General features: G+C 37.2%; 1 protein-coding gene across 3 annotated transcripts in view; it reads left to right on the top strand.

Moving 5' to 3' along the window:
• The window catches only part of LMO1 (LIM domain only 1), a 112,814-nt gene that overhangs the window by 86,220 nt on the left and 11,758 nt on the right, over positions 1-14,836 (top strand). For all 3 annotated transcript variants that reach the window (XM_063438452.1, XM_063438451.1, XM_063438453.1), the window contains exon 2: positions 7,391-7,604. In XM_063438452.1, the coding sequence (XP_063294522.1) occupies positions 7,391-7,604 (214 nt within the window). The remainder of the gene's footprint in view (positions 1-7,390; positions 7,605-14,836) is intronic.

Below are 14,836 nucleotides of genomic sequence, written 5' to 3'. Positions count from 1 at the left end.
ACCCGGAGATCAGGGTGGCAATTTGCAAAAAGCATTTCAGATCCTCGCTGAATATTTCTTTTTTAGCATTAAAGTATATTAACGGCAATAACCGGCAAGGAAAAAGGCTGTACTTAGCGGCAGCGTGAAAGGGTGGCATTTGAAATCATTAGTTACACTGAGGAGGTTTGGAGAAAGAAAAAAAAAAAGCAACTTTTAAAGCTTTAAGGGTTTTTTTTTCCTGCTAAATGTGTCTTGACCTATCTCCTCCGTACAGAAGCTACTTTGTTATCAAAAGGATCAATACTTCAGTGTTTGTGTGAAACTGTCTTAAGTGCTGTTGTCGTACGCTTTTAGCTTGCCAGGTCAGTTATTACAGTAAAAAGTGTGTGCTCTGGCAGCAGAAGTAGTGTCAGCCTAAGGGGGGCTTTTAGTGCTTTCTACAAAATGTCAAGTATAGATAGACTATTAGTGTTTACTGCACTTATTAAACAGACTTTATTTGTCCTTTAGGAGGCGAAAAGGAACATTTAGACAGGAAGTCGTATGACACCAAAGCAATTTGCTGTTTTTTTTTATTTTTATTATTATTCTTATTTTTAACGTAGCCTCTGTAATAAATTACAAATAAGTGTTGGAAACAGAAGTGGCATAATGAATAGAAACCTTGAAATTTTAAAAAGCTTTAAAACGTTTTCCATTTAGGCTTCGACGAAGATGCACTTAACCACTATCGCAGCTTGTAGTATGTTCCCTCCCCTGTCCAAGTTTAGTAATGTATATTTATTCATAATGTCACTTTTACTTAAAAAAAAAAATATATATATATATATATATAAGCAGTGTAACTGTTTATGGTTGTGTTAACCGCTGAAGATGTTGGGTGCGTGGGGTATTTATTGAATAGATCCCACTCATATCATGCACAATCATTCTCCCACATCGGATTACTGAAGGCACAGTCTGACATCAATGAATGTGATTTGAAGAATTAAAGACAGAAATATAGCTTTGATTTGTCAGTATATCAGTGTGACCTGGGATTCTTTCATGGTTTTCATAGAATGTTACCAGGCAGAGGGTAATAACGGGCATTTTCTGGGCATCCAATGTTCCGTTACAATCTCATCAGATTGTTACCAAATTAGTCAAACTGTTGGATTTGCTCCGGTGTGACATTACCCGTGTTGAACCAAATTGCTAGAACCATATACACCCATTGCTTCTAGAAATACAACCAACTTTTTTTTTGGAAAGTATTCGCAGAAATAAAAAAACAAATCAATCAACTGCTTTTATAAAAAAAAAAAAAAAAAAAAAATTTAAATAGAAATTGGTCGGTTTTATAAATTATATATTTGTGATCATTCCATCTTAACACCAGTGAATTGTGTGAATATAAATAAAAATAATACTCAGCTTAGTTACACAGCCTCCAAAGGTTAAGATATGAACACACAGAGAACATTTAGGGATTTTGCTGCTGTACCTAAAATTAAGGATATAACATAATATGTTAATATTGTTTGAGATATATATCTATATCTATGTGTGTGTGTGTGTGTGTGTGTGTGTGTGTGTGTGTGTGTGTGTGTGTGTGTGTGTATATATACAGTTTCACAATAGAGGGGGCTATCCACCAAGCCAGCAGAAGGAAGCTCCAGCACGCTGGAAAAACTCTCTGAAGGTGTTTTTTTCTCCAAATACCCACTACATCACCAATGAACATTTGGGAATTAGCCCTATTTAAGGAGGACGGTTGGGGAGGGTTTTTAGGCTGTATTTTTACACTGTATTTTTGTTGAATATTGTTTTAATTACACGGGTCCCCGAGGAAGTCCTCGGATGAGGACGAAACATGTAAGACTGCTATTTTAATTACCGTATATACTCGTGTATAAGTCGATCTCATGTATAAGTCGAGTGCAGTTTTGTGACCAACAATTGTGAAATATGCTATGCCTCGTGGATAAGTCGAGGATAAAACTTGGGGCTATGAAATTCTGTGATTTTTATAATTATATACACACACACACTCATACAAACACACACTCTGCATTATATACACACACACACTCATACAAACACACACACACTCTGCATTATATAAACACTGTGTGTTTGTGTGAATGCAGAGTGTGTGTTTGTATGAGTGTGTGTGTGTGTGTATATAATGCAGAGTGTGTGTGTGGGGAGGGCATTTTTATTATTTTTAATTTTTTTATTTAAATATTCTAATTTGTTATTTTAATATTATAATTATTTTTAATTTTAATATTTTTTTATTAATTTTTTTTTTTTATTATTCACATTTTTTTTTTTTTTGTCCCTGGTGGTCCAGTGGTGTGTACTGTGCAGGAGGGGGGCTGGCAGGAAGCGTTTACTTACCTTTCTTGCAGCTCCCTTCTCCTGCGTTCTGGTCAGCTCCCCTGTAAGTCTCGCGGTCTGCGTGCCGCGTTGCCACGGTAACCCGTGGCAATGCTCTGACGCCGCGGCTCTTGCGAGATTTACAAGGGAGCTGACCAGAACGCAGGAGAAGGGAGCTGCAAGAAAGGTAAGTAAACGCTTCCTGCCAGCCCCCAACAGGACCGGCCGGGCTTGTAATGAGCCCGGCGGTCCTGGTCTGTATTATGGCAATGTAAGTTGCCATAATACAGACATTGACTCAAGTATAAGTCGAGTGGGGGTTTTTCAGCACAAAAAATGTGCGGAAAAACTAGACTTATACTCGAGTATATATGGTATGTGCTTTTTATACTACTTTGTATTGAATAAACATCATTTTGGAGAAAAAAACACATTCAGAGAGTTTTTCCAGTGTGCTGGAGCTTCCTTCTGCTAGCTTGGTGGATAGCAACCTATTTAACACCGTGGGTGGCACCCATAAGGCGCTTGTTACATCAGAAATGTGTGGGTGCAACTGTAAAACTGTATATACATATACATCAAACAATATTTGCACTATGTTATGCCCCTAATTTTAGGTACTGCAGCAAGATCCCTAAATGTTCTCTTTGTGTATATAACTTTTATAAATGAATCTTGTTACACCCTCTTGGCTGTCAATCAGTCACCGGTCCTGTTACTTCCTGGCTGTTTAGCTCAGTGGAGATAAACTCAAGAGGTAGCAATTGCCAGAGCACCTGCCTTGCAAAGCCTTCTTATTGAGCTGCATTGGGAAGTCTGTGATTGGACAACCACAGGAAGTCTGGGCAGGGTTGCAATGGATGTTAAGGGATGAGATGGTAGACAGTGGTTTGTAAGGATTTTTTTTTTAAAGCCTGCAGAGATGGGAGAGTTGAATGTTGTGTAGAAAGGCATCCCACAAGTAGGGGGAAACTGTGGAGAAGTCCTCCAGGTGAGAGTCTACGGTGCAGGTATGAAAATGGGACAGTGATCTTTGGCAGATCAAAAAGTCCACGCTGGAATATATCTGCTAATAAGGTCAGAACTTGGATATTGAGTGTCTTGTAGGAATAATTAAATGCTTGCATGTTTTCATTGTAAGTATATCTGCTAAATAGTGATTTTTTTTAAAAAAAATGGACCTTTAACCCCTTAAGGATCAAACTTCTGGAATAAAAGGGAATCATGACGTGTCACACACGTCATGTGTCCTTAAGGGGTTAAAGATGGCCCAGGCAGTATGCGGTCCTGTGTAGATGTCTCCACCAGATGTTCTCCATCAGTTTATCCACTGAGTTTATCTGCATAGTTGAGTCCAAGTGCAGTCAGTGGAAACGCAATTCATGACCACTCACTGTAATAGGTGTTCTCAGTGCAGCTCTGATTTACAGAATACCCACTTCTCAGTGCAATCTGAATGCACAGTAGGATGTCAAATAGGAATTGCAATCAGCTGAAAATCAAGGTTTAATAAGAGCAGACATAAATTACAAACTTTTCTGATCATTACCCCAATTTAATAATTTTATATAAGCTTTTCAAATGATTTAATGTTTTGAAAACTATTTTTAATATTTGAATATGTTGATATTTTTTATATTTTCTTATATGATATGTTTTGTTATTTAAAAAAAACAATTTTTAATAGTTTATCCAAAAATGTTAAATTATTTGAAAAGCTTATCCAACTACATTAAAGCAAGGACAATGACAGCAGACCATAGCTTGGTATTTGGAATTAGTCCAGTTCAGGACCTGGGAGAGAGAACTCCATTGTTATTCTCACTGTATAGGATGCTGGAGTGCTTTAAATGGACAATATAGTCACCAAAACAACTTCAGCTTAACAAAGCAGTGTTGGTGTATATAGATCATGCCTCTGCAGTCTTACTGCTCAGTTATCTGCCACTTTGTTCATGAAACTCAAGGCATACCTCTCTGCATGTAACCTACACAGTCTCCCAAATGCTTCCTGTAAAGAGAGATCTAATGTTTAAACGTTCCTTATTGCACAGTCTGTTTAATGTAGAATTTCTTATCTCCTGCTTTGCTGTTTGCCTGCTAGACCCTGTAGCAGCCTCCTATGTGTGATTAAAGATAAACAGAGCAGGAGTTAAGAACGTCTAAAGTAAACATAATGTGCTGTGAAATCTGATTATTTCATGCAGGCTGTGTGAGTCACAGCCAGAGGAGGTTTGTCTTTTTTAACTCCTAAATGGCAGATAATTAATTAGTGAGACTGCTGAAGTATGATCTATTTACCGAAAGTTATTCATTAAGGTAAAGTTGTTTTGATGCTTAGAATGTCCCTTTGATATTTATATACAGCCTGCTCGAGTATGTAGTATGATCGATATACTTAAAAAAATAAAATAAAAAATCTTTTAACCCCTTAATGCCGTTACGGCATTCTATGCCGTCCCGCTTTAAAGGGCTTTAAAGCCATTGCGGCGACATAGAACGGCGTAACGGCTTGCAGCCCCAGGAGGAGAGATGTACTCACCTCCGCCGCGATCCTCTTCTGGAGGGCTACCTCAGAGCCCAGGCAGCCATCCCCCGGCAAATCAGGCCCCTGGGGGCCATGTGATCGCTCTCAAAGAGCGATCACATGGTCCCCTATAGCTGGCTGTGGATCTGCCAGCAGGGGGACTGTCTAAAATATCAGACAGTCCCCCTGCTGGTAGGTAGTGTAAAAAAAAAAAAAAAAAAAAAATTAAACATGTTTAAAAATAAATGTAAAGTATTTTAGATATATAATATATATATATATATATATATATATATATATTATATATATAATATATATACATATTATATATGTAACGTCATACAAAGTGTATTTTAATATTAATATTAGTATATATATTAATATTAAAATACACTTAGAATGACGTTACATATATATAATATGTATATATATTATATATATAATAGATATATACACATATATTATATATATATATATATACGTATAATTACAATAATAAATAAATTAAATAATTAAATACATAAATTAAATATTAAAACAAAATGTAATATAAATTATATATTCATATGTAATTTCATCCTAACTGTATTTTGTTATTAATATATATATATATATATATATATATATATATATATTGGTAACAAAATACACTTAGAATGACATTCTATATATATTTATCTATATATAAAATACAAATAACCGCAAATATACATATATACATAAATACATATAATTACATAAAAGATTACATTAGTATATACGTAGAATTTAAATACCTATAAATGCATATATATTAAAATTTTACGTGTATATTTAAATAATGTGAATTTATTAATTAAAATTTGATTGACGTGCCTGACAACACAGGGAGAAAGTGCAGAAAATTTAATTAGCAAGCACTATATTTGACCCTGTAACTCTCCAAGACACCATAAAACCTGTACAAAGGGGGTACTGTTTTACTCGGGAGACTTCGCTGAACTCAAATATTAGTGTTTAAAACTAGTAAATTGTATTACAACGATGATATTTTAAGTAAAAGTGAAGTTTTTTTGCATTTTTTTCAAACAAACTGTACTTTTATGGACTATATTATTGTTGTAATATGTTTTACTGTTTTAAAACACTAATATTTGTGTTTAGCGAAGTCTCCCGAGAATAACAGTACCCCCCATGTACAGGTTTTATGGTGTTGCATTTAATTTTTTGGACATTGAAATTTGACAGATTGGTTGTATTGCCTATGAGAGCGTATGGTAGCCCAGGAATGAGAATTACCCCCATGATGGCATACCATTTGCAAAAGTAGACAACCCGAGGTATTGTAAGTGGGGTATGTCCAGTCTTTCTTAGTAGCCACTTAGTCACAAACACTGGCCAAATATTAGTTTTTTGCTTTTTTCACACAAAAACAAATATGAACTCTAACTTTGGCCAGTGTTTGTGACTAAGTGGCTACTAAAAAAGACTAAACATACCCCACTTTCAATACCTTGGCTTGTCTACTTTTTCAAATGGTATGCCATTATGGGGGTAATTCTCATTCCTGGGCTACCACACCGTCTCAAAGGTAACATTACTAATCTGGCAAATTTCAATTTGAAAATGGAATGTTCTATATTTGACTCTGTAACTTTCCAAAACACCATAAAACCTGTTAATGGGGGGTACTGTTGTACTCGTGAGACATCGCTGATTACAAATATGTGCATTTTTTTGCAGTAAAAAAAACAGTATTATGACATTTACAACTAAAATGTGAGGCGGAACTACAAATTTTTTTAAAAAATGTAAATGTCTCACATTTTTTTTATTTTATTCATAGTAAATTATGTTTCATATATAAATATTTGATATGAAATGAACGCCCTGTTTCTCCTGAACAAAATTATATATAATAAGTGTGGGTGCATGTAATATGAAAGAGGGGAACTACGGGTGAACAGACATATAGCGCAAATTCCAGTTTTTGTTTACGTTTTGTTTGGATCAGAACGTGCACTATTGACTCCGTCCTGAAGGGGTTAATGAGACCAGGCAAAGGTCACACTAAATAAGCATTTTGTGTTTTTCTGAGTAGCCTCTTTATGCATTTATATTATTTACTAAAACTAAACTGGTACAGGAAATCATGTACAAAACAATATTTCGATATTCAGATAACAAACTGTTTTCGACATTAATGACCATTAAACGTCTTCTGCAATAAAGCATGAATGTTATATCTAACAAGGGAATACATTAATACTGTATTTTATTTGCATGCAAATTAATCATGGCCAATATTATCATCCCAGCTCTTATAAATGGCAGAAACTGTAGAGAATAGAGTGTACCGAATTCACAAATACTCGTGTTTCTGAAAATATAATTGGAAAACAAATTGTTTTGCTTCTCAATGGATAAATGTGCCAGGTTTGAGCGTAAATTAGATTTTCTATGATAAAGGCACTGTAGTGAAAATTGTAGGTAATTATTATCATTTCTTTTAATAATTTTTTTTGTTTTGTTCCGAAGGTGTGCCGATGCTCTCAGTACAACCCAAAGGTAAACAGAAAGGCTGCGCCGGCTGTAATCGGAAGATTAAAGACCGCTACCTGCTGAAGGCGTTGGATAAATACTGGCACGAAGATTGCCTAAAATGTGCATGCTGTGACTGTCGCCTTGGAGAGGTCGGATCAACGCTTTACACAAAAGCAAATCTTATCCTTTGTCGTAGAGATTACCTGAGGTAAGGGCAATCTTGTAAAAACAGGAGCAGTTTGGGGTCATTTGGGTTAAATCGGAAAGAGCACAAAAGATTATCTTTTATTTATTTGTTTTTAGTTCGTTTGTGCATGGTTTTATTTGTTGCTGTCGATTTTGTTACTTTGTTTTTAATACGCGCAATATAAAAAATTACTGTCTACATCTTGAAGCAAACATGCTGAAATTGTGACTTTAAGGTCTAAGCAATGCTAAGGTATTTCTGCTTAGGTCCCTCTAGGGTCTTACTTGCCTCTAGATGGGGGTAAGCACTGAGTTTGAAGACAGCCAACCCACTATCCACTAATGGTGTGTCAGTTGCAGTTAAAATAGTTGCAGTTTGGGTATAAAAGAATAGCAAACAGACCTTTAACAAAGTTCTGACTTTGGCTCAACTGTGGTAGTCAGACCACTGTGGTAGAGAATTTGATTCTCTTCATTTTCTAATTTTACAAACATTATATTATCATATCTACTAGCAGCACTGAACTTTCACCAGCACCATTGATTAAAACAATGAGTAACCAGTCAGGTCAGCAAGGGATAGGCATTCAGATGGAAGTTTAGTTTTCCTGTGTATTTTTAGTGTATGGTCTTAAACCTTGCTATAGATAATGGTGCAATCTCTTACACTAGGTGTAATCTATGATCTTAAATTTTCCCTTTTGTGTCTGTATAGTAACTGTAAATATTATTGTTTTTATTATTTACATAGCGCCAACAAATTATGTAGCGCTGTACAATGGGTAGACTAACAAACATGTAATTGTAACAAGACAAGACAAGTTGGACACACAGGAACAGAGAGGTTGAGGGCCCTGCTCAATGAGCTTACATTCTAGAGGGAGTGGGGTATGGTGACATAAAAGGTTAGGATAAATATGCCAAAACTGTACGTCAGAACTAAATGGAGCATTTCTGTGAATTTTTTTTCCTCCTTTCCAACCTTTCTTACAGTGCAGATAACACCAGATATATAGTATGGTACAGAAATTAATTCCAATAACCTGATTTTAAACAATTTTTACATATCTATTGCAACAAAATAACCAAATAACAATTAGATAACTTTTGCTACAGTTGATGCACAGCGACGTCTGTACATACATGCAGACTCTAATCGAGTCATAATTAAAATACTTTCCTCATGGGAATACTTTCTTACATAATGTACTTGTGGTGTGATAAGGAAGCCTACTACTTCAGCTGTTGTCTGCTATAAAAGCAGCATGGCTATGTTATATTGAACCTGGCAGCACAGTATAACACACATAATGTTTGACAAAAACTGTGTTAAAATAAACACACAAGGATTCATCAATAGCAGGGGATTTCCATCCGTGAGATAATCTTCTGGCCAATTCCATGGAACAGATCAAATAACCAGTTCAAGGATTTAAATCTAATAGGGATTCTTTTGCGGAGATTACATATGACGGCACACCGGGGTATCCTGGATGTTTGGTAAATTCATTTCCTGTGTGGTAATGGCCGGCCGAGCATTATGAGAAAGCAGTTCACACATTGCTGGGCTGCGAAGTTTAGTTCCCATAGCAACTATAGAATATCTGTGTTATAATGTATTCATTGAGCCATAATAGCCCCTGTAATTATAAACTACCTGCGCTCCATAATGCACGTTACCACACACTGTACACAGATTTTCATTCTCTGCGTGTTTGGAATTTCCCATGACAATTTTTGCATTTATGTCCTTGATGCCATAATTGCAGCTCAGAAAGCGGTCCCCAGGTGTCTGCTCCTTCTGATTGATGGGGAGACTCGTTTTCCTGCAGTTTTTTTTGACCATTGGGATGTGGATTTTACATAGGTGAAACAGGACAAACTCTGTGGACAAACAACAAGCATTTCATGTTGCGACATCCTTCAGCCACTCAGCCGATCCTGTTGTGAAGAAGTAAAGGTTCTCTTTTGGATGAGAAATGGGCCTTTTAGTTAAAATATTTACAAAATTGAATAATTTAACAGGGAAAAGGTAGAAATTGTAAGAAAAAAAAAAACATGTATAGAAATATAATTGAAGAGAAGGTTTCAGGCCGAGTTATTATATTGCTCTTGATAAAAACATAGTATCAGAATCCCAGTCAACAGTGCTGGGAATTGTGTGAGAGCCGATGATAGACCGTAGACTGTGAGTCATAGCGTCTCATTCACAAAATTCGAGGCACTGTCCTTCCGCATGGATATCGTGCATATTTACTATGATTGATTATAAGAAGAGAGTTTTCATTTATCGAAGGCTGAGTAGCCAATAGGAATCATTCGCTATAACTTGTGATGTTTAATTTACTGCCCACCCCCCTCCCCCCACAGTACCCCAAACACACCATGAAGCCAATACATTAAGATACAGCCATAACTGCAGCTTTATCTAATAATGGAATGATAGATTTCTTAAAGATCGACTTTTAAACGGACCACTGGACGCTGAATCATAATTCAATCAGGGAAACTGAAACACGGTGTTCTAAATGCTGAACATCATTATAGCACCACCATACAGCAGAGTACGAAGCGAGGGCCTTAAATTAAGATTGGTTTTCTTTTTCCTCCAGGTGATATTGCAGCTTAATAAAAATGTTATCATGCTGTGTCACGGTTCAATGTGACGTAAAATGAATATTACTTCTTCATCCATTTCCCTCACATTTCAAAGGAAGACGTGCATGATTGGTTCCTTAAATTGTGATTTGTTTCGGCATTCGTCCGACTAATGATTAATAGTTAATAATGGTTAATAATAGATCACGTTACAGAGTGACCTCAGATCTCCAACCTTAAAGTTCTTCTTCTGCCGTAATTTAGGCAAATATAATATAACTGACGTGAAGCTGCAGTTCATTTCGATATCGTTTCTGTGAGTTCACTGCCTGATGGGAAATTAACGCTGCCTTATGGAATCTGAGAGAAAAGCATTAGTGGTGGATTTTTATTTGAGATCATTCTGACATATAGAAAAGAAATGACTCATGAAAAAATATAAGTGAACGTCCTTGCCTGCTCCCAGAGGTACAAAATGGCCATTGTGTGAAATGAGCACATGAGATATTATCACTGACACAGCTTACACCGTTCCCGCGCCATAAACTGTAATCATTGGGAGCAAGGGCGAGATCATTTGGATCTGTCATTCTGCGTATTAGCCATGTTTACTTGCTTGTGCGAGATATTGATTAATCATCACGTGGACGTGGTATTGCTATGGATATCAGGGGCGGATCCAGAACCTAATCTCAGGAGGGGCACTGGTAGATTATTTAAAGAAACAATCCAGGCACAATAACCACTACAGCTCTCTGTAGTGCAATGGTGACCTCCCAAGGAATAGTGACAGTAGTAGGGAATAGGGGCAGTAGTGTGTGTGTGGGGGGTGCAGTGTGTGCGTGAATGGTGCAGTATGTGTGTGTGTGTATAGGGGTGCATTGTGTGTGTGAGGGGTGCAGTATGTGTATGGGGCAGGAGGGGTGTAGTGGGTGGCAGTGGGTGTGTTTGTATGGGGGGTAATGTGAGTGTGTGTATATGGGGTGCAGTGTGTGTATTGGGGTAGTGTCTGCATTGAGGGTAGTGTGTGTATTGTGTGTATTTGGGTGCAGTGTGGGTGTGAGGGGGCAGTGTGTGTGTATTGGGGCAGTGTTTTTGTGTATGTATTGGGGCAGTGCTGTGTGTGTATTGGGGCAGTGTGTGTGTTTATTGGAGACAGTGTGTGTATTAGGTGCAGTGTGTGTGTGAGTATTGGGTAAAGAGTTGTGTGTGTATTGGGGAGCAGTGTGTGTGTGTATTGAGGGAGGGTGTGTATGTGTGTGTGTGTGTGAGGGGTGCAGTATGTGTGTATTGGGAGCAATGTGTATGTTTGTGTATTGGAGAGCAGTGTGTTTGTTTATTGGGGCAGTATGTGTGTACTGGGGAGGTGTGTATGTGTATATTGGGGGCAGTGTGTGTGTATATTGGGAAAAACTGCAGTGTGTGTCTATTGGGGGCAGTGTGTGTGTGTGTGTATTGGGGCAGTGTGTGTATTTTGGAGCAGTGTGTGTGTGCATATTAGGGGGCAGTGTGTGTGTGTGTATTGGGAACAGTGTGTGTTTGTGTGTATTGGGGGCAGTGTGTGTGTGTGTGTGTGTATTGGAGGCAGTGTGTGTATTGGGGAGCAGTGTGTGTGTGTGTGTGTATTGGGACAGTGTGTGTGTATATTGGGGAGCAGTGTGTGTGTGTGTGTGTGTGTGTGTATTGGGGCAATTTGTGTGCGGGGAGTTATTGGGGATTAGGGGGCAGATAAATAAATATATACTTTTAAAAAAAAATTAAAATAAATATTTTTTATATCCCCCCTTACCATTGCTGAGGGAGGGGGGATATTTCCTTCAATACCTGGTGGTCCGATGGAGAATCCCTGTCAGTCCTAGTGGTAAGAGTGAACTCTAGCCTGCAGCTGCTGAGGCTAGATTTCACTCTCGCAAGAAACGGAGTGTTGCTGTGGTAACCATGGCAACACTCTGTGCTCGAGAGAGGAGGACCCGGAGGAGCTGCAGGCTGAGCTCCCAGGTCCTCTCTCCCTCCCCTGCTGGCACAGTGCCTGCGGACCTTAAGGGAGAGCTAGGCACTCTTGTTTCTCGGGGGGAGGGTGGGGTAATTGCCCCGTTGCTTCTCTCCCCCACCCCTGCGGATTTGCCAGTGATGGATATACATGAATCTTCGGCAAAGAATTCTTGGGAAAATTAGGTTACAATACATTATCCATGAAACAGAGCAAAACCCATAAACTGGTTACTGGTGACGTCACTGCCTTAGAACCAAGAATCCTGGGTTCAAATCCTTCTCAGACCACCTGACTAATTCTTGGTTCCTGGTTAAACCCCTAAAGATATATATCCACGTACCTTCTTCCCTGCTGAATATCCCTTTTCTATAATTGTAAAGTGCTGTGGAATGTTTTGACGCTATATGTAAATGGTGATAATACTTTGTAATATTGGATTGAACTTAATAAAAGAGATTGAGTAAGGGTTCCCACAAGACACTTAAAGAGTTAAACACATATGCAGGCTGTTTGTAAAGAAATAATTGAAGATTGACTGTGCTTTTAGGTTACGTAAAGAGTTAAATTAATTAATTCCATTTCCAGTTTTTTATACAATAATAGTATAATTCTAGTTCTCTGCACAGAAACGTCACACGAGGTGTACTCACGCTTAGTCTTTATGTCTGTTATTTTTTTCTAGTATATTAACACAGGCAATAAGGACAAATTCTGTAAGTTCTAGGGTGGATGGGCACATTTCTAAGATCTCAGGGTGAACAGCCAAAAATCCTTACATGAAGAGGGATATATTAAAGTGATTAAAGGTGGTGCAATCACAGTGACCACTGGTGGAATGTTTTGGATTCTACAGCAATTACTTAATTTTAAAATATGAAGGTGACGAGTTTCTAGAGCATACAGTTGAAGATAGGAGGCACCTTAATCAACCTAAACCAGAGTCTCTTTGTCCCGGTCCAAGATGTGTGAGATGAAGTGAGGGAGTAGCGTCTTTAAGGAATTCTCAGATGTTAATAGATATGTAAAACATAAGGAAGAGTATGACAAAATATAGTGTAGTATTTTTGATGTAAAACAGAAGGAAGAGTATGACAAAATATAGTGTAGTATTTTTGATGTAAAACAGAAGGAAGAGTATTACAAAATATAGTGTAGTATTTTTGATGTAAAACAGAAGGAAGAGTATGACAAAATATAGTGTAGTATTTTTGATGTAAAACAGAAGGAAGAGTATGACAAAATATAGTGTAGTATTTTTGATGTAAAACAGAAGGAAGAGTATTACAAAATATAGTGTAGTATTTTTGATGTAAAACAGAAGGAAGAGTATTACAAAATATAGTGTAGTATTTTTGATGTAAAACAGAAGGAAGAGTACGACAAAATATAGTGTAGTATTTTTGATGCAAGTAGGTGAAAAAAAGAAAGAAATGCACTTACAGTGTGTTGAGGTTAGCTCTACTTTCATGCGCTTGGGTGGTACAATCCCTTCCTGGGGATATCTGATGTTTTAATCCAGTAATAAGTGCTCTGAGGGATATGTGAAATAAACAGAAAGCCAAACCAAACCTAGGGCACTATATGTTGATACTGATGTAGGATTTTATTAAGGGCACAGTCCCTGTTTGGGGCCCAAATCCATATGTCCCTCTTTTCTATGCTAGTGTCCCTCTTTTCTAGGAGCTCAATGTGTCTTGAAAGTGTTTAGAAATCAATCTGTGTAAATAAGATACATTATTCTTGTTCTTAATTACAGTTTAGTTGGATAAATTATTATCATTAAGTCACCTAAAAGTTCTCAGTACAGCCCTACCCCAACAACACCTCCCACAGCACCCCTAAAATTAAAGTGTCCCTATTTGTCCATTTAAAATATTGGGAGTTATGTGTAAGTATGTTTTATAACTTCCTCAACTACTGAGATACTTTGCAGATTCTGTAAAACTGTTTACTGGGAAGTGGGAGGGCAGGCAAAAAAGTACAGTCTTCCCTTTATCCATTGTGTTGAGCTATATTAGATATTTATCTCGTAAACTAATTTTTCTAAATCAGTCAGTAGCCTTGTAGGATGAGGGATACCACATACCGGTAATCTCTAACAAGTTATACCACCACATTTATTTTCGCACATCATTGACCATGAATCTATACACAATATTAATGCATCACCTTTAATTTCTGTGTTGTGTAGTTTATGTTCCAAATAAACATTATACGTCGACTTTTTTTTTTTTTATTATTAAAAAGAACTCCCCAGCGAAAGGGCTGTGCCAGATTATTAGATATTGACGTAGATCATTAGATACTAAGGAAGATCATAAACCTTTGCCTCTTCAAAGATCAAACTCTAAACATCCGAGACAGGAACCTACGTGATAAACTGGAAAGATATAGTCTGAAGCTTTTATTAAACATTTATATTCCCTTCAAAATCTGCTAAGCAAGTCATTCTTCGCTCAAGATAATTTAATTACGGAATGTTTGATACAGAAAGGAGAATTTTCTCATATTGCTTCTGAGCAATCTGTCCCAAACAAATGAAACCTAGATATTCCTGACACTGAAATATGGCGTTAACAGGAAGAAAAAAATTACTGTCTCTTCGACCTCCGAGCCACTTAACCTAGTTGTAGTCGTGAATGGGACAGAGTATATTTATCAGG

This window comes from Pelobates fuscus, chromosome 12 (assembly GCF_036172605.1).
Source record: "Pelobates fuscus isolate aPelFus1 chromosome 12, aPelFus1.pri, whole genome shotgun sequence".
NCBI classification, from domain to species: domain Eukaryota; kingdom Metazoa; phylum Chordata; class Amphibia; order Anura; family Pelobatidae; genus Pelobates; species Pelobates fuscus.
This window is presented reverse-complemented; position numbering and strand designations above follow the sequence as displayed.